This window comes from Drosophila tropicalis, unplaced genomic scaffold, assembly GCF_018151085.1.
Source record: "Drosophila tropicalis isolate 14030-0801.00 unplaced genomic scaffold, ASM1815108v1 contig_878, whole genome shotgun sequence".
NCBI lineage: Eukaryota > Metazoa > Arthropoda > Insecta > Diptera > Drosophilidae > Drosophila > Drosophila tropicalis.
In genome coordinates this window covers 16,198,894-16,218,685 of record NW_027173374.1, presented here as the reverse complement: position 1 = coordinate 16,218,685, position 19,792 = coordinate 16,198,894, and the positions used below count along the sequence as shown (strand labels likewise).

The 19,792-nt window shown below is 40.9% G+C and overlaps 4 protein-coding genes across 4 annotated transcripts; 1 reads left to right on the top strand and 3 right to left on the bottom strand.

Moving 5' to 3' along the window:
- Positions 1 to 195: 195 nt before the first annotated feature.
- On the bottom strand, positions 196 to 18,976 carry Pif1A (PFTAIRE-interacting factor 1A). The gene is given in 13 exon segments (XM_068299246.1): positions 196 to 360; positions 4,085 to 4,186; positions 4,277 to 4,477; positions 4,479 to 5,960; positions 6,171 to 6,329; positions 7,333 to 7,590; positions 7,648 to 7,749; positions 7,821 to 8,021; positions 13,467 to 13,688; positions 13,880 to 13,993; positions 16,245 to 16,482; positions 16,546 to 17,320; positions 18,509 to 18,976. Coding segments are annotated over 12 exon segments (3,678 nt in total). The 5' UTR covers positions 17,130 to 17,320; positions 18,509 to 18,976; the 3' UTR covers positions 196 to 345.
- Positions 396 to 2,713, bottom strand: LOC137584100 (uncharacterized). Its single transcript, XM_068299348.1, has one exon. It carries the CDS (start codon positions 1,872 to 1,874, stop codon positions 483 to 485), a length of 1,392 nt encoding a protein of 463 aa, XP_068155449.1. The 5' UTR covers positions 1,875 to 2,713; the 3' UTR covers positions 396 to 482.
- Positions 2,787 to 4,078, bottom strand: LOC137584064 (uncharacterized). The gene has a single exon (XM_068299303.1). It carries the CDS (start codon positions 4,034 to 4,036, stop codon positions 2,867 to 2,869), a length of 1,170 nt encoding a protein of 389 aa, XP_068155404.1. The 5' UTR covers positions 4,037 to 4,078; the 3' UTR covers positions 2,787 to 2,866.
- On the top strand, positions 14,639 to 16,244 carry Ir85a (Ionotropic receptor 85a). The gene is given in 3 exon segments (XM_068299319.1): positions 14,639 to 15,057; positions 15,059 to 15,299; positions 15,301 to 16,244. Coding segments are annotated over 3 exon segments (1,566 nt in total). The 5' UTR covers positions 14,639 to 14,662; the 3' UTR covers positions 16,231 to 16,244.
- Positions 18,977 to 19,792: the final 816 nt, after the last annotated feature.

Below are 19,792 nucleotides of genomic sequence, written 5' to 3'. Positions count from 1 at the left end.
AGTGAAATTTATCCATTGCATATACTTGAGCTTGCGATGATCTGCACACGTTTATATTCTTTTCCCGATCCAGTATGTACTTGTCGTGAACGTCTGAGGTCTCCGTTTGGGAGGTTTTGGCATTAAGTTCACCCCCGAGAATCTCGTCGCTACGGCTAGGCGAGTGGTGGTCGAAGAGATATGATGCCTCCGTTTGTGATGGCTTAGCTAGTGAGTCGGCGTCACTTCTGTCCGTTTGGTGATCTCTCATATATGATTTGTCTGTTTGTATATCCTGGTTGCGGGCATTGGTGGCGGCTTTGTAGGTGATGGTGGGTTTATATGGTCGCTCATCTTTCATATACATCAGAGCTGGGTAATCTGTGGATGACAAGAGCAGAGAAAACTCAATTAGGTGTGGTTGGAAATTGTGAACATATTTATTATTATTCGCAAAAACAGGACGAAGTGAATGGCTAGGTTGGCGTGAATGTTTTGAAAGACTATGTTGCTGAATGTTGGGGCGGTGTTTGTAATTCCTTAATCTCGGACAGATGAACTTCACGCCCACGTGTAATATTTGGCGATGACCACATCTCACAGCTGTATAGCTCTAGAAACTTGGCTTCTGCTTTTTCGCGACACGGACAAAAGTCAAAGTATGATGTCTGACTGCAATTCTCCCGCTCGTCAAAGGTGCTAAATATAGTGCCCCTTTGCACGCACTTGCACACCTTCACATTGATGTGCTCGCGATTGTCATCAAAGGAGCGACGCCGCCAAGGACACTGACAACAGCCGCAGTTGCCAGGGCAAAACACATTGCCCTCTTCGTCCATTATTGGGCTAGGATGGAAGCGGCAAGGCGAACAGTTCGCAAAATCACAGTGTTGCGGTAGAGCTAGGTAATAATGGGTATCTGATGAGGTTTCCCGCTCTGGCTCTGGTTCCGGCTCTGAAGCTGGTGACGATAATGGTGGTGATGATGGCACATCGGATATAAGGCCAGAACCCTCTTCGTCGAAGGCGGACTTTCTCTCATTTATCGCTGGCTCTGCTTCGGTTTCAAGTTCTAGTTCGGGTGAAGGCGTGAGAGGTGGCGTAGCGACGACAATTGGCATGCGCAAACAACAAATGGATATCACATCGCGTTGCTCGTATCGATTAGGACACGGCATCAGGCAAGTGGGTCCAGTACATTTGCATTCACTGCAAAATCTGCTGTCACCGTAGCTTTCTAAATGGGTTTTAGTCTCCGCCGATAGCGATGCTGAGTGAATGGTGTCGCAAGAAAACATGGGATTATGTTCATTGGCGGCATTACCTGAACAGGGCTTTGCTGCTTGTAGTTCTTGGAGTTGGAATGGCGGCACTCCTATGAGCGGGGCAGACGATTCGCACTGGCAAATGGAACGCTGGTCCTGCTGCTGCTGCCTCTGTTGTCCTGGACAAGCAGATGTCAACTCGCCACTCTGCGGATCGAACTCCAATGGCATTTGCACAGTCACTGGTCTACCGGTCATATGTTTTTTCTGATCACTGATCAGGCGAGCGGTTATCTCCAGAGTGGCCTCACATGGCCTATTCCATCGTTGGCCCGTTTTGTCAAAGTTTTTCAACAGCATTTGAGTAGCATTATGGGCCCTCTCCAAGACATCTCTTATGGCATTCGGATCGTCAAATTTAGACACATGCTGCGAGTCCGAGTCTCCCACACTCAGGCAGTCGTAGTACATATCCTGATCGCTGCGAGTGGGTTGGAAATTCTCGCCACGGAAGAGTAGTCGTGTTGTTTCCGATTGCGATTGGTGTTGTGTGAGATATTGAATTCGAGTGCAATTGTTGACGTTCCTGCATGAACCAGCATCAGTTCTTTTAAAGCCTTCGTCCTCCATAGCGTGTTTCTTTCTTGATCTCCAACTCGTTTTCCTAAATTCACATTAAATTTGAAATGAATGTGTTCTCGCCTTGAATAATTTGATCTAAATGAAACACACAGTAAATATTGACAGTATACACACATGGTTCCTACAACTGTCACAATTTGGAATTTGAATTTGGAATTCTTAACGAGGTAGGCGGGTGGATATGTGATTCTTGTCCAGGTCTTCCTCCTGGCTCCAACGCACAGTGCGACATTGCAATCTATTTTTCCGGCCCTTCTCACATAAACATTTACGAAGCGACGCAGGTTCCAATGATTTGGGCTGGTAGATGTCCACATTTACCTGTCCGTTCAGTGGGTTCAGCTCGATTGGCAATTTCAGAGTTACAGGTTCTCCACGCAGTTGACATTGACAATCCTTGGGACACGAACAAGACTCTTCGGGATGCAAACGTGCGTTAATCTCCAATGTGGCCGGGTAGAAAGGTGGGAATCTATGATTGGGAATGTTGTCCTCGTTGCCGGAATGACCGTCTCCGCCATAGCATCGCAGCAACATTTTTGTGGTCAAGGCGGCGCGTTCCAAAACAGTGCGTATCTGTTCAGGATCATCGAAACGTATCATTTGTTTTGTAGAGGCATTATCAATTTTCTTATCATCACCGTGCCCATCCCCCACAGCCTTCTCTTGTATTTCGGTGCTAGCATCCGAAAAGTATTCATTATCGCTATCACTTAGACAATCGTGGAAAATGTCCTCAACATCCATTTCGAGCACTCAAATTATATTAATTTTACTAACAAAAAACAGGAAATTTGATTGATTTTGCTTTTAAACTGACTAATATAAAACTCAATTCAGACTAAATTTGACAAATAATTCCCAAATAGCTATAATAAAACATAATCGACACAAAAAATGTAGGTACTAAATAATTTACATCATCTATGTATATATATTTTAAGTAACAGACAATAACAAAAGCTATGGCCACAATGTTATCACTCTTCGTCCGAAGTAAAGATCATGGAGTTACGACGTTCTACCGGGTAATAGAGAGTGCAATAGTATTCCGATTCGATTTTACGATTATGAAAAGCAACGATGCGGCTGTTAATATTTTCCTCCAGATCCGCAAGCATCGTGGATATGTTTGGCCTAAAGGCTAACTTGAGCGTTTGAATACAGTTAACTACAGAAACGAATCCTTCATAGCTTTCCCATGAGTCGCGTAATTCATGTTTCGGGGACGGCTTATCCGTATACAGATTCTGTAGTAATTCCATATTTTCGCGAAATTCTTCACTACTCTCCCAAACTTGGAGAAGCCGCTCCCTGAATATGTCCACCTTGAAATGGCCCTTGACAGCATCCTGTAGCAATTTAATAAATTTTCGAGTTCTTGAGGGAACTAAAAGAAGACGATGCTCCACACCAATATTCTCCGCTTGCACGCCAAATTCTTTGGTACAGGGTTGGACCTGAATTGTGACATCCACGCTAGACGGCGACACTTGAACTTCACAACACTGCTTTTCTATTGGATCGGTCTGGGCTACAGCAACAGCTGTCCATTGCCCCAATTGAGGAGCTAAAATCGCAGCATGTTGGGAACTCAGAGAGAGGAATGATTTGGCTGAATGCACTGTATGTACCGAAGCCGCCGAATAGAAACTACCATTTGAAAGCGAGTGCTCAAGATGATGAAGAAGGGCACCACAGCGTCGGGCTCGAACTCGGAACATCCGACGATAGATGAAACGTTTGCAAAGTCGCCGCTTTCGCCGTAACGAAATGGGTTTCTCGGTCATCGTTCGATTTTCCAGTTTATCGAGTTGTTTGTCATGAGGGACGAATTCCATAATAGACGAAGGCACTTTGCAAATATGGTTTTCAGAATCGCCGAGTGTTAGTCCCACACAAAAGTCACCCCTATCATCCTGCTGGCTGGTGGCACCGCCTTGAGAACGCGCCGATTTGGCTGATGATCCTCTGGGCCTAGATACACGTCGACTGGGACTGGATGGTTGGGAACCCCTACGACTTGCCCGAGAAGCACGGCGACTAGATGGCTGCGACATGGAACGCTCCGTGATGCCCTGTATAATACTTTGCTTGCTAGATGCAGGCTTGTTTTGATCCAAATCGATTTCATCGCATGGCTTGCACATTGCTTTGGCAGAGACTTCTCCAGACTGACACAAACATGAATTACTCACCTCGGATGGATTCTTGGCACATAATAGGGTGTCAGCCAGTTGCTTGACACTGCAGGCTATTGTCTGGAAGTCCTTGTGAGTGGGCAGCTCTCTTTCGCGCCGCTGCGAAGAGAGAACAAGAAAAAAAGAAAGAGACCGTTAAAGTCGATAACGAAAAGAGAAATCAAATTGCATTAATTGTGGATCACTTACCTCAACGTCCCGCAGGGCACAACCCAAACCTTGGCTAGCTGTTTGCAAATCTCTAATCTCATCGCGTTTGGCTCGCTTGGCCGGACTGTCATACAGCTCATCCGCGAGACTGAATCCCTCTGGACATACACCCAGTTTTTGTTCCATTATCTGGCATTGCTCCTCCTTCGTCCTGAGTTCGTCCTCGAGGCAACGGGTTTTTTTCTTCGGCATCTTTCAGTTGCAATTCCATTTGACCAATTTTCTTTTCCAATGTGCCTACTTCTTCTTTTAGTTCCCCATTTGTCACTTCAATGTGCATGAAATCTTTTTTAAGGCTATAGATTTGATTGCGCAAGCCGTCAGTCTCCTGTTTCAATTGCTCTTCAGTGTTCTGTTGCAACTTCTTCGAGAAACTCAGATCATCGATTAAAGCCTGACTGCGCCGTCTTTCATTTTCCAAAGCAACAGCCAGAGGCTGCTGCTGCTCCGCCTCCAGTTCCAATTGGGCCTTACTACTCTCCACACTGTTTTGAAGCGTGTGATTCTCATCTAATAGGTCACGATGTTCTTTGGTTAATCGCACCAAGCATGTTTTTAATCCATGCTCGGCCTCTTCCAACTGCTGAATCTTTTCGGCGGCGGCACGCGCATCATCGCGCAAACAATCCTGCAGTTTGGCAATTTTTTGCTTCAGACAAACTTCTTTGGTGCGATAGGCTTCCTCGCGCTGCTTATACTCCCGCTCCAACTCAACCCAATGCGAGTCGGCAGTCTCCATGGCTTCGTAGTGACGTGAATTAACTTCCTTTAACTGACAACGAAGGCTCTTCACTTCCTCCTTGAGATAGTTCATCTCGCGGCACCCGCAACCATCAGTTGCTACATTTCTGTTGGGTTGCTGGCAGTACATTTGCTTCATTGTTTCCTGACCACCCTTCAAATGAGACTGTCCTTCGTCCTTGACGCGATGTAATTGGGTGGTATTGATTGCGTCGGTTGTGGTAGAAAATTCGTTACCCATTCTGGCTAAAGCCCAGAGCCGATAAATCAACAACAAAGGCAGGGAACGTCGTAAACTGTCCAATTCTCTCTTGGCACCACGCCTTTCTGAGTGCAGATGCTCCAATTGGGTTTCAGCCGCCCTCAGATCGTCCCGTAGAATCGCACACTCGGCTCGACAGTCCTTGTACTTGGCACACAGAGCGTCTTTACCAAATTCCAATTCCACGTTTCGCTGCCGTAGAATCTCTAACTCCACTTCGTTGCGTTGTAGATGCAAACGCGTGTCGTTCTCTGCCTCTTCGAACTCACACTTGGCCTCTTCAAGAGCGGCGTTCTCCGCGATAAGTTGATCTTGACGGTCCCTCAGCTCCTTCAATTCCTTTTCCAATTGCAACTCGCGCTGTAGACGTTGGGCCAAATGTTTGGCCTGGGTCTCTCCACTGCTCTCATAGACCAGTAACTTCCCCTCCAATTGATCCAATCTCTCTTGATAGAACTGAAGATGGGGATGTGGTGGAGACACAGACAAATCGCATTCCACAAAGACTCCACTCTCACTTAGACTATTGCTCTGCCAGGCACTGCCAGAATGACTAGTGCAACGTTTACTCGGCGTTGGTGGGGCACTGGGTGTGGCACTATTACTATACGGTTGGACAGTGGCTACAATACGATTGTGCCTTGTACGCTCGGATTTGTTCTGCAGAAAAGAAAAACGAAAAAGACAATATATTTCACTTTGGTTAAATTTAATACGTTCAATTGTTTCAAAAAGTTTGGGGTTGAGGAGCAGCAAGTTTATTTCAAATGTGTATTAAAACCCATGTAAGGCCATAAATGTTGATGAAAATAAATGTGTTTTTTGTTCAATATAATTTTTCGATGTATGACATTTAAAGCTGAAACTTACCTGATCAACAGGCATCCCGGCGTCTAGATCGAGTTGTTGCACACAGTAAAGTAGCTGCTGAAGACAACGTTTCTCCTGGCCCTCCAATTGATTTGATGATTTTCGCAAAATATTTTCCAAACGCAGGCAATGACCCTCGCAGGTGCCGTCCATGTCCGACTGGGGGAGACAATTATTTGATAGATTTATTCACTGAAGGAACATGATTATCGTTTTCTAAGAGTTTCATGCACTTTTCTTTCTATATGCCCGGTGTTTGGAGGGTGGTCTATTCATAGAAATTAGCATTACACTGCAATGCTTCGCTGATTTCGTTGCAAGTATTAGGAACACACCTCCTTCACTCTATTCCATCACTTATTTTCACTTTACCTATTCGCAATTAAACGTATGAATTAGATTTTCAAGCTGAACGACTTTAGCAGCAGTCTGAAGCAGTTGGAACTACAGCGTTCGGCTCTAAAAACTAAACGTACCGAAAACACAATCGAAACAAAAAACTCAAAACAGCTAACAATAGATACAGCGATACAGATACAGAAGGAAAAGGCGTGGGGTAAACAAAGGCTAGTTTCAGATAGTGTGTCTATATATGAGTAATCGCTGAATATACAAAATAAGTAATAACCAGCCACTTAGGGCCAACCTTATATGCCATCTTAGAAGAGTCTTTGCGATTTTGGTTAAAACAACTATTTGGCCAATTTTGGTGAACGCATTCAAAAGTGGGCGATAGTTAGTTGTGAATAATTTGGTTTACATTATAATCCCTTGTGTAACTCTTTCCATTAACGGTGGAAAAAAACCTATAATCAAATTGGAAAGTCACACCACAAATCATTAAGATTTCTGCATAATAATAACAATAACAATATGATTTGCTCTACTAAAACATTGTTTTTGTCTTGCGTTTTGTTTTTCAACAAATTACTTTTGCCGTTACAATTGAAATAATTTCCGCGCTTGTTTAGCTACCAAACAAAACTGAGCCAAGTCTAAGCTGCAGCTGAATCCGAAGTTGATGCTCAACTCACGAAGCTCACACTCGCACACACTCTCACAACAAATATCTAAGTCTGGCTCAATTCATTCATAAACAGTTTGTGAGTCATTCGCTTTGAACAGTTTGAGTAGCAGACCAAACAGGCTTTGAGTGTATTACCTTATCATTATCATCTTCCAGTTCCAGTATGCGAAATTCAAGTAGTTCATTCTGTTCGCGTAGTTCATTGGCTTCGTCGCTCAACTGCAGCTGCTGCTCCTCCATGTCTTTGATATGCTGTTTTAGTTCATTGACGGTAAGGGCCGCCTTTTCGGCGCCCAGAAGGTCCTGTTTCATCATCTGCAGTTCGGTTTGCAAACGTTCATTTTCCTTGTGACACATTTCCGCCTCCTTTTGCATTTTATCCAGATCCTGCAACTGGAAGTTGGAGGAAATGTACTGGGTGATCACTGAGAGTTAAATTATTGAACTTACTGTTTGCCACATTACACCGCTGTCGGCCCCACTGGATGGCGGTTGTGGACTAATCGATGGCGGTGCCGACGATAAAGCTGAATCTGTGTCCGAGTTATGGTCCTAGGAAAGAGGGGAAAATTGGGAAAGTTGGAGGTAGGGTCGAATTATACCTTTTATATGACTCATCTTACCTTAGGCTTAGATGCTGCATTAGTCAGCAGTGTTGTCATCCATGCAGTGGCGCCTTCTACACTTGTTCCTCCTCCTCCTCCGCCACCAACACTCATTCGCACTCCTCTCATTTCGTCTTGTTTTGCTTTTGTTTTTATTGTTGTTGATTTATGTGCATTCTTTCTATTGTTGATTAGCTCAATGTTCTTGAGTTGGGTTATCTGCAAAGAAGAATGAAATGGAAAAAATGTCGTGCTTCAGTTACATTCTCTTGGCGAAGTCTTTAACCCAGTTGATGTGTGTTTAAAGAATGGCCAGGCAATTAACAAAAGATTGTGTCTTTTATCATCTAGTCTTTGCCCCTCCATAAGTGCCTCTAGAACACGCGTGGTCGTGGTCGTAGCCATTGCCGTTCCACTTGCTTCGCTTTTCACGACCAGTTAACAGTTATGACTTGATTTCTTGCGGCAAAATGTTGAGAATAAAAACGCCAAATCATTATGTACGATGGACAGGTATGTGTTGCTTTTGATTTCAACAATGCGTCCAGAGCATAAAAGGGGTCCCAAGAGTTGAGGTCGTTGACCATCGATTTGATTTGAAATCTCATAAAGATCACATAAAGATGTGCATCGATCGATTTAACGAAAACTGTTCATTAGAACTCATAGTAATACGGACTGTGGTAACTCTAAACTTATAGTGATCAGTGCAAAAATTGTGTATTGCTGATTGACTACATAGCCATTTTGTAAGGGTATACAACAATATTTCCAAAGTGAATGTCTTGTGTGTCGGACAATAAGTAAAATGAACTTTATAGGTAACGGCATTCCGCCTAATCTGTTATGCTAAAAGTGAATAGTTTTGATTTGAACCAACCAACCCAAATGTAAATTGTCTATATTGTGAAACCCTTTGAGCAAACCTTTTTTCCCATGGCAATCGATTTGGTTTACTAAATAAAAACAATTTGATACATAAATTTCATTATAAAACTCAAACATTTGATGCGTCTTTCGCCACCAGGCCGCTAATTTGTCTTAGTTTATCTTATTTTTCAGACTGCGGGGCGCACATCACCATCACCATCACGTTTTTCATGGTCACGACAGAGCCCCATTCCATCCAATCCAAACCCTATCTCTATTCCCATTGACATGTCAGGCTAATTAGCCCACACTCAAAACCAAATTACTTTCCAATCAAGCACACCTAGTTATTGTATGTTTTTAGTTTTCTTTACTTTTATTTTTTCTTTTCTTTATATAAGCCTCATTATGGTCATGTTATTATACGCATAATGCAGCATTATGCTAATTTTACACCAAGCTGGAGAAATCATTAATCAATTGTGAAATGAGGTAGGGGTACGTAGATACATATGTACCTACACACACACATTTTGTACACCCAAAAGAAAAAAACGAAAACACAACTAAGTGCAATGACCAATCGTCTCTCTCATCCATGTACATCCATCCATACATTATCGTTTTCATTTCACAACAGCCCAAAGCCATGAATATCCAAACAGTAATTCGCCCTGATGGCAGACCCAAGACCAAAGACCGAGTCCACAACTTGGACTTGACGTCGCTGTTGGCGGCGTTGGCGTCGCATGCCTGCACGTTGGGAGTCGCGTCAGTGCTGGAGAATCATCAGAATCCCTAACAGTTATGGTGATTTCTTGAATCGAATCCAAAGAAAGAACGTTTTATTTAACTTTATAGCTTTTCGTGATTTTTTTATTGGTGTTTTGTTTTGGTTTTTTTTTGCGTAACGGAAAGTTAACGAACTTGATCAACGTGCCTTGCAAGTCAGATTAAGATTAGGCAAGCAACGAGGGGGAGAGAGTACTTGATGGCTCTATTGAAATGGCATATTCAGATTGTGCTAAATGCAATGCCGTCGTTGCGAGACGAGCACCAGCACCAGCTTGTGCTATATAAGTACATCTCTGTGTGTATCTATGCATCTATCTAACTATGGTATACAGGTGTTTGTTTGCTTAAGCCACACAAACCTCACAAGCCGGGCCAAGTGTTTGTGGATGAGTTTCCTTTTTGCAGACAGGTTTCAGTCGATTGAGAGAAGACTCGGCTGCAATCCGATCCGATCTCATGCTACACGATCCGTACCGATCCGGCTGCATTTGCGACGCGACGTTCCGGGTTCACTTTGCACGATTACGTGTCAAAGCAGGCAACCATCAAAAAAGGCATCGACAATGATCTTTACATATACCATATATAGATTTAGGTACATATGTACATATATATATACATATACATATATCCATACATATGTATGTATATGCTTTATATATGTATAAATGTAGTATATTTTCTTGTATTTGCATTTGGCATTGTAATTCAGGTTTGTTCGCATCTGGACAAAGGCTTTTTCTTTGATTTGATCTTGCGAAAGCGAAAGTTTATACACGCTAATGAATTATATTGTATATCTGCAGGCGTGGCTCCTATGCTCAATCTTTGGGCACAGCCAAGCATAACTCCGCAGCGGGGATAAGCTAATTGAACTAATGAATGGATACTGCTCCACTGTTGACATATGTATGTGTTATCTCATCCATTTATGTGAAATGGCAATCAATTAATCGAATGCCTTTCCCTTCTTTTTCTTCGTCTGTGCGTTTGTTATCCGAGCCGTCTTGAAGATTAATAACCATTAACAACCGAAGAGATGAAAAGATTACCCCCAACGTTACTTTTCATTCAAATCACAGATGAATCTGGTTTTTTTTTATGCTTGTCTTATCTATTCTAATGTCTAAAGTTTAAAGCTTCTCATCAGATTCTTTCTTTGTAGCCATGGGAATATTCGGTTTATTTGAAAGATTACTTTCTTATTGCAAATACTTATACTCAATTAAATCCGTTTGTTTTTATACTTTGCGTTCCGAGTGATATTTTTTCAACTAAATGTGTATTGGTATTTCCTGAATAAAGTCGATTATTTAAGTATTTGCTTAAATAATTATTAATTGAGTTGTATGATGGAGTAAGAGATGGAGAGGGTTGTGGGGTTGGTTTTGTATGATGGAGTGGGAGGGGGTGTGGGGTTGATTTTCAAATTACCTTAACGTCTCGCCTTTCAAAATAGTAATCCATTTCTATTGCATATTATTTGATTATTCACTCACAGACAAAACGGCAAACAAATGCACAAAAAATGACAAAGAAACAATTAACAGCAGTTTTCAACTTAGTCTCTTAGTTTTCACCGTGGTAATTTCACTAAAACATTAAAATTTATAGACACATTCGCCACAATTTGCATATAGTTCAAATTTCCATTTCAAACACACCCGTTTTTGTTGTTGTATCTACAAGTTTGTTTTTTGTTAGTTGGTTTGTTTTTTTTTTTAGCTCTTCTGTTGTGATTACTTTGCATATTGGAAACGTCTATGTCTTGTTTTTAGCATCATCATCATCACCATCATCGTCATCGTCATCATGATTATATTAGTCGCTTCGCTTTTACTGTCGTTTGACCATTAACCGTTGAGATGAGGATGACTAAATTTTTGCAGCCAACATAGACCCAAAACAACATATCGTATTTAAAATAGCGTTAACATTTCTTTTAAAAGCTTTTCACTGACCCCAATTGGTGGCCACACCACACAGACCCCGGTTTTTACTCGAAGTTTACAAGATGAGTACGAGAGTGTACCAGTATCCAGTACGTACAATATTTATTTATTGACACACTTAGATGCATTTGAGCTATGCAAATGAAGATCGCTGTCTGAGCCACTGTCTGGTTGCTTACTGCCCGACATCTGAGCGTGGATTGAACCGATATACAGCAATTGAGATTGCTCTGTGGTATGCTTCGATGATCTTACATATCTAAGGCATGTTAGATGATGGCGATGAAGTGGAATACATACACACATAAGTATTCCATATTCTCGAATTGGCCGATAAAAACAATTAGTTACTGCAAAAGGCAGGCGCAATTAATGAACTGTAAAATTGAATTCATTCATTGGAACGAACGTACGGACGACTTTACTTTCGGTGGGGCCAAAAGGCAATTAATTTTTGCCTAATCTGCGGGGGTTTGTAGTGCAAATTTGGTGAAATTATGAGTTTCAAAAAGAAAAAAAGAGAAAGACAGGGCAAAACAAAATACACTACCAACAACAATACATAAATCAAACTGTAAACCATATACACACACATACAGGTTCAGCTAAAAAGGTATAAGGTATGGTTGTATGGATAGGTTTTTCGGTTGTCGATTCCAAAAACCATTCCGTGGTATTGTATCATGTAGTCATTCAATGGGGCATTGTTCGGAGGCTTAGTTTACATTTACTTTTTAGTATTTTCGACAGCAATAGACAACAATGCAGTTGGTTTACTTTTCAATTGGGTCTAACAACCGATTCTCATACATACACACACACACACATCAGAAATTTCACCTAATTATGCACTCGTTGAACTCTATATATTCAGCATTTGATTTGTTATTCATTATTTTTGGCCCACACTTGACACCTGACGAATTAAACGCGAACCACCGCACTATGGGGCAATCTCCGGAATGGCTATCAAATACGCGCGCGCACATGCGCACCTGCGAACTGAAACTGAACTTCACTTCACTTCCACTCCATTCATGCGAGCTGCGTCGACAGCTACAGCCGCCGTCGCCGTCGACAGCGGCATCGTCGTCACCTCTCTCACTCTCTGCAGAGAAAGTGAGTGTGCGAGGTGCAAAAACAACAAGAAGAAACAACAAAAAAACCGGCTTCTACCTGCGCGCTCTCCATCATCACTCTCTCAAACTTTTTCTCTCCCTCGATCCACTTGCAACACTTGCGCTGCATCGCATTTGCTGCAACTAGCAGGTTTTGTTGCTGCTGCTTGATTTACCCTGGATACCCTGCATTGAAATGAGAGAAAGGTGTATTGGGATCATCCATATGCCTTTCACTGGCAAAATCGATTTTCTCAAAGACAATTTGTTGATGAGTTCTTATTTTAGGTAGTATATCTGGAACATTTCAAGCTAATCTTTATCTTGACTCTACATGTTCTATTACCAAATTCGTGGAAGAGTAATCATGTACTTTGCAACATATGTAATAGCGCTGTTAACATTTTTTTCCGTTTAGCCCACTTAAAACCTTTCAGCTTCCTAACTTACGCTAATTTAAGTATACCTGATATGCATGCATGCGTATACGTAATTTTTACTTGGCTAGTGGCCTTGAAAGGTTTCATTTATTTTCGAAAGATTCTTCTTATACATTTTAACACATGGAACAAGGTGTCTAAAGAGTCGATATCAATTTTTTAAGCGGGTTTTCTGTTTTGTTTTGGTTTATTTATTGCCGCGGCGATTGTTGTCTTTGGCCATTCTCATAACTAACGTAAAATTATATCATAGATCATGCCAATAGTGCATAACCAGGTACAGATACAGATACATGCAGGCAAATGCAGATTGCGATACAGATACAGATGGATATCGTTTATAGTTTGCAAGCCGGTGGCACAAGTTCAAGTGCCAAAATCTCCTGCCCCTTCCCACACCCACTGCCGAATGCAGACTCCTGTATATACCAATACCTATCGCATATATATATATGTATTTACAATGTACTTATGTGTATGTACACTCACCTCAGTTGTAACTTGAGCCAGGCTTATGGGTTCAGTTTCGTTTTTAACTTTTATTGCTGTTGGTGGCTTTTTCTCATTGTTCGTTAAGGGTTTCTTCTTTGGCTTTTGGCTTGTTTCGTTCGTTTTAAATTTCGATTCATTTGGTTTCTTGGGATTTTGCAATATCATTAAATCCTTCTTCAATTGTCCTATATTACGTTCTTTGGTCTTAATTTCCTCTAGCTGCAACAAGAAGCAAAACAAAGCGATTAAAATGTGTGTGGATAATTAGTTAGGCTATTTAGTACACAAAGTAATCCAAAACGGTATGTAAAAAGTTGTCTGATCGGTCCTCCCCTATCTTATCCCCCACACATCCTCCATACCCTACCTTACACAGAAACTGTACTAATGCCGTGCAGTGCGTAACTTACCAAACGTGTTATTTCAATTTTGGCTGATTTTTGTATTTGAGTCAATCGGTTTTCATATGCATTTTTTAGTTGCCGCATATCGGCAGCCTTGAGCCTATCAGCCTGACCAATAATCTGCAAAAAATTCTCATTACACTATAATATACTGGTTATTTGGTGAGTTTGGGACTAAAGAGCTGGAGCTGGGGCTTGGGGGTAACAGCCATGCGGTTAGTTTGCACTTTGCGATTAGTTGGCCATTTCCATTAACCAAACGAGACAACAAGAAATAATATTTGCGTAACGTCCTTTATCACAATCACAAAGCATTAACCAAATTGCCATATTGAAAAGTGGACGATGGGTATAAAAACAAAAAGCTGCCATTTTATATGTCACAGTAGTTCTTTAACTTTAGCCAACCATGTCGGGAATCGGTAGGAATTTCTCACTTCTGCTGCTTCTGTTTTTGGCGATTACTGATGGTGCAGATTCGTATCAAATTCGCATAAGTTCAAAACGCCATTCAAATTTACTGCATGAAGTCAGCAAGATCTTGTGTAAGGCTAAAATTAAGGTGCTTTATTCATATTTTGAGAACCAAACTTCACATCAACATTCAAGTCAGTTACTACGAGATGTAACCAAATGTGATATATCTTACATATGCCTCAGGTGAAGAATTGAAATGCTTTAAATAATTTATTACTCAGGAAAGTTATAGGAACCACATTTCTCTATTTTTTACGCTTCAATAGATCACAAAATAATGTACTGGAAGTGGTTAAAGATGATGGCATTCTAATGTACATGGTAATGACTATAACCAACATATCGCAACCCTTAGAGTTATCCCTGATACGCAAAAAATCAGCAGCGAAGCATTTGTCCCATGTCTTTTTGTTGGTTCGAGATGCCTACAGCGTAACGCAAGCCTGGATGCGTGCAAGTTTTCGTCAATTCTGGAAAATCTGGCTTCTTAATATTGTTATTGTCTTCTGGCGGGAGAAGCGGTTGCATATCTATCGATATAATCCCTTCACGGATAATTATCTAATAGAAGTTGACCAGGCAGAGCCGGGACATATTCCCACACTGTTTGAACTTTTTCCCAAGACAATACCGAATATGCAGCGCAAACCGTTTAGAATGTGCATCTATGCGGACGATGTAAGAGCATTTTATGGATCTCGGGGGGAGAACAGACGGTCTAATGGCATACTATCTGGCTGAGAGACTAAATGCCACAATGATGGTGACCCGTCCCCAATTCTATCGCAATCACAATATCACTTCCGACATTTGTTTTATGGAGGTGGCGAGGGAATTCGATGACGTTGCCATGAATATACGTTTCTATGCTCCGGATACATTTGACAAGCAGGCGGAGGCCACCATAGCTCATAATCGTGATGACTTGTGTGTGATTGTGCCAAAAGCTCAGGGGGGCTCCGACATTCTGGAACATTTTTCGCTCCTTTCAGCTCTGGGCGTGGCTGTTTATTTTGGGGTCGGTGTTTTTGGCCTACATATTTTGCCAGATAGTGTATCGGCATCATAATGCCCCACTGGAGGTGGGAATGCAACTATATGCTTGCACTCTCTCACTGCCCCTGTCCCATGTACCAAATAACTATTCATTAAGGCTATTCCTGATTTGTTGGCTTATCTTCGGAATGCTCATTTGTACGGCCTTCAAGGGTAATTTGACCAGTATGCTGGTATTCCAGCCATCTTTACCGGACATCAATCGGATTACAGATCTGGCTTCATCCAATTACCGTATAATGGTTCGACCAAGACACACCAAGCATATTAAGCACTTCCTGACTTTGGGTCACGAGCATGAGGGACGAATACGAAAATTGATGCTGGAGGTGCCAGAGAAGGTGCTCTTCGACCATTTCGACGAGAATGACGTGTCGTATGCATACTTGGAAAAATATCATATTGCCAGGTTCCAGGTGCATGCCCGCAAACACACAAACTTAGGGCGACCCTATTTCCATTTGATGAACAGCTGCCTTGTGCCGTTTCACGCCGTGTATATTGTGCCCTATGGGTCGCCGTATTTGGGTTTCTTAAACAAACTCATTCGCAGTTCACACGAGTTTGGATTCGAGCGCTATTGGGATCGCATTATGAATGCTGCGTTTATTAAGTGGGGGGCAAAAGTTGTTTTTCGTCAACGTCACAACAGCAATGACGATCCGGTCGTCCTTAAACTGGAGCATTATCAAGCCGTGTTCTTTCTTTGGGTGATAGGAATTGTGCTGGCTTCCTTTGTATTCCTCTGGGAGTGGATCATAGGCAGAATTTGGCGTGGGCAAGCAAATGCCATGCATATACAAAAACATAGAATTAATTGTTGAGACATCACACTTACCTGGCTTCTCTCATCCTTAGTTCTGTTTGCTTCCTTTAGCACGGCGATTTCGTTAGTCAGTCTTTGAATTTCATAGTTTATTAGGCCATCGGCCGATATATATGTGCAGTTGCCCTCTGGGGCCGATTCGTTGGGTTTTTTTGCAACATTGCAGTTGCTTTTCTTAGTTGCCTCCAGCGTTTGCTGAAGCTTTTTAATCTCACATTTCCATTTGCGACAATCCGCATCGTTTTGAGCCCTACATAATGATATTAAAACTCTAGTAAGAACAAACTAAATAAGGCATTTTAATTTTACCCACCTTAAGGCACGCACTGCCCCACGTTCTGTTATCAAAGTGGACTTTAGCCCATTTACTTCCAAGCGAAGTTGCTCTGTGAGGGCATTTAACTTCTGTATTGTGTCCAGATTCTCTTGCAGCTTACGCTTAACTCGTTGCGGCGGAGCAGGATTGGTTGTGGTCACGCCCCCGATAATTACAGGACGCTCTACCTTGTTGTTGCTACTGCTGCTGCTGTTACTAGTCGTTTTGACGGCATCTTTGGCAGTCGTAGTGACTGGGACAGTGGCCGACTCAAAAGTGCGGGTATCCTTGGCATGCAATTTGCCTCTACAATTCAGCTGAATACCCTCGATGCGGGTTCGTTTCTCTTGATTGACAGCATCACCAACGGATGTTAGCGATGCACTTAACTTCTTCTTTCGCTTTAATTTGTTTTTGCTGGCGCCGACCAATAAAGTCTGCCAATTTTCGTCGTTTGGATGGTGGACATGGTAGTTCTGTTTTGCGCCATGTTCTGCTCTACGTTGCATAGCTCCATTATGGAAGTTACTCTCATTGAGTACTCTGCTAGAGGTCGTTATAATGATTTGATTTTCAGCCATTTTTATCTTGGTTTTGTATGATGAGGTATAAAAATGTAGCCGTCGTTTTAAAATTATAAATAAAATAATACAAAATGCTGCCGAAGCTGCATATGCGGTGTTTTTTTGTCCGGCCCTACCGAAAGTCTCGCTATATTCACTTGTCGATCAGTTAAATCCTGAAACGCAGCATTGCCTTATTCAAGGTTTATCTGTAAATTAGAAATAATAAAAGTGATTTCATTACAATTAGCCAAGATTTAAAATGGATTTTTCAAGATATGCCCTTGTTAAGGGTATACATACATATGTACATAACGAAATCTAAAGAGACAGCCTCTTTATTTTGGGTTATGTGTAAAAAAAATCACTCGATGTTTACCATACTTTAGTTACACTTATCAGGCTTCTGTTTTAGCCGTTAACTTTTAAGCCTTTTGCTCTCTTTCCTTGCTTTGCTACTAATCAACAAGTACCCCAGCAACCCCCTTTATTGATTTCTCTCTAGCTTTTCCCTTTTCATGTGTGGCCTGAATGCACTTTAACACGATACTTTGGGGTCTAGTTTATGATAACTTAACCATTTACTCCTTTCACGTCTTTTACATGACGTCATGTGGCGCGCCTTTGAAACAAAATAATTATATACATATGTACATATGTATGTGCATATGTATGTATGTATATAAGAAAGTGTGCAGGGGCTTGTATTTCCTCTGGGGGGCCTTTTACACGCAATAAAATCGTATTTCATGAGCACCATCAGCAATATAAGCAACTAGAACGAAATTCCTTAGATACTTTTAGTTCTTGCATCCGCTTCTATAGAATATATAGTAACTTAGTGGCTATATATACATTTTGATACATGTATGTTTGAATGTTTATACTTCAATGAGGGCCTCATTATGACGAGTTCATCTAGAGCTCCCGCCAGATCAGCTTTATCAAGGTCGCTGATCTATATACATATGTATGTATGTACATATGTATTATAAAAAAATACAGTAACTATGGGATGATATATATGAATATGAATGGAAATATGATTGGACATCAGACCTATTCAATGATGCATTTAATTAAATTAAAATTTATTTGGTCTCAAAAACAACGACACACTGACAAAGTGTTTTGTAAAAAGGCACGCCATGGTGACATCACTTGGCGGACGCCCACTCCACTTCATTTTCGAGCATTATGGATGGTCAGATGAAAGTTTTTTTTTCGCATCTATAAATATTTTCAGACATCTTTTCAATACTTAATGGCATGGGGCAAAGAAAACATATTGCCAAATGATGATGACTCGTTAGAAGAACTGTACAAAGTTCTTGCCTACACACATATCATTCTCTCCCTCTCTTTTCACTGATTCATTCAAGATCACGTATACGCACCATCAACATTAAAATCCTTGCGCAAACTTAAGACCAAAGTTTTCTTTTTTGGCGTGCGTCGTAATTAACATGAATATATATTTTGTTTGGTTCTCACTCCACCAAATTTACTGGAATTTCGTAATATAAACTTTTCATTGACTTGTTTGTTTATTTTCATTTATTTTCTTGCAGTGTAGACAATGACGTCAATTTGGTATTCACAGTATGTAGAGCAAAGAATTTGGACAATTTTTTACAAAAATTATTCAAAAACTTTACTATTTTCGTTATAAACATATATTATTTCTTGGATTAAACTGTTCACAGAGCTCGTTTTTCAAAAAATGAGTGGAATTTGAAGAAACGGTTATTATTAAGAGTTCGTCAAAAATATATATCTGTATTTTAGTGAGTTATGTTTATTATTTTAATCGTAACCAGTAATATTCTATTATTTTTTATTAAAAAATTTCGTTTGCTTAGCTAAAGATCTTTCGTTTCGGCCGGACACCGATTGACTGACTATACGTTTAAAGCTTTCGTAAACTTTCTCATATTTTTTCCATTTAATTAAAGAAGAAAGCTTTGGTATTTATTGATGCAGTTCTACCAAGTATACATATGTATATGGGGTAGAAGGGGGCTGTTGGGGTTGCGAAAAAGCTCTTGCCACAAATAAAAAATATTTGACCTGAAGCCGGAAGAGGCAATTGATTCCATTTTCATAACAAAAACAAACAGAATTACGATTTATTACAAAACTTTATCGATGATGGACACAATTAGAACAAAATATGTGTAAGTATGTCTGAGAAGATTCAAATGGAGTACGGGGTGAACAAACTGTCTGTACTTACTCTTATATTTGTAGTTGTACAATTTGCCTTTTAACTTGACTCGTTTCGTAATCACATTAACGTCAATTTACTCTCACTTGTACTCCCATTTCCATTGTCGTCGATCAGTTCAGAAGTCGATTAGCAACTAAATTTCCAATTCACATTACCGAATTAGACATAGAAATTGTTTGCTATTTAAATATTCACATAATTGACATTGCTCTGGTGTACAACTCACTCAAGTTGAGCGATCGGAACAAAACTAAAAACGCAACATATTCTTAAATTGTATAACAGGCGACACGCGTATGCTGCAATGAGTGGAACATCGCCAAATTTATATAAATAGAAGAAATCTAATTTTGAAGTTTGAAGAAAACACTGATTTCAAAACGTCGGCCCGCCGACCTCCAGTTTGCGGTAGATGGAGCCACAGTGATAAGAAAATATTGCCATACCGATT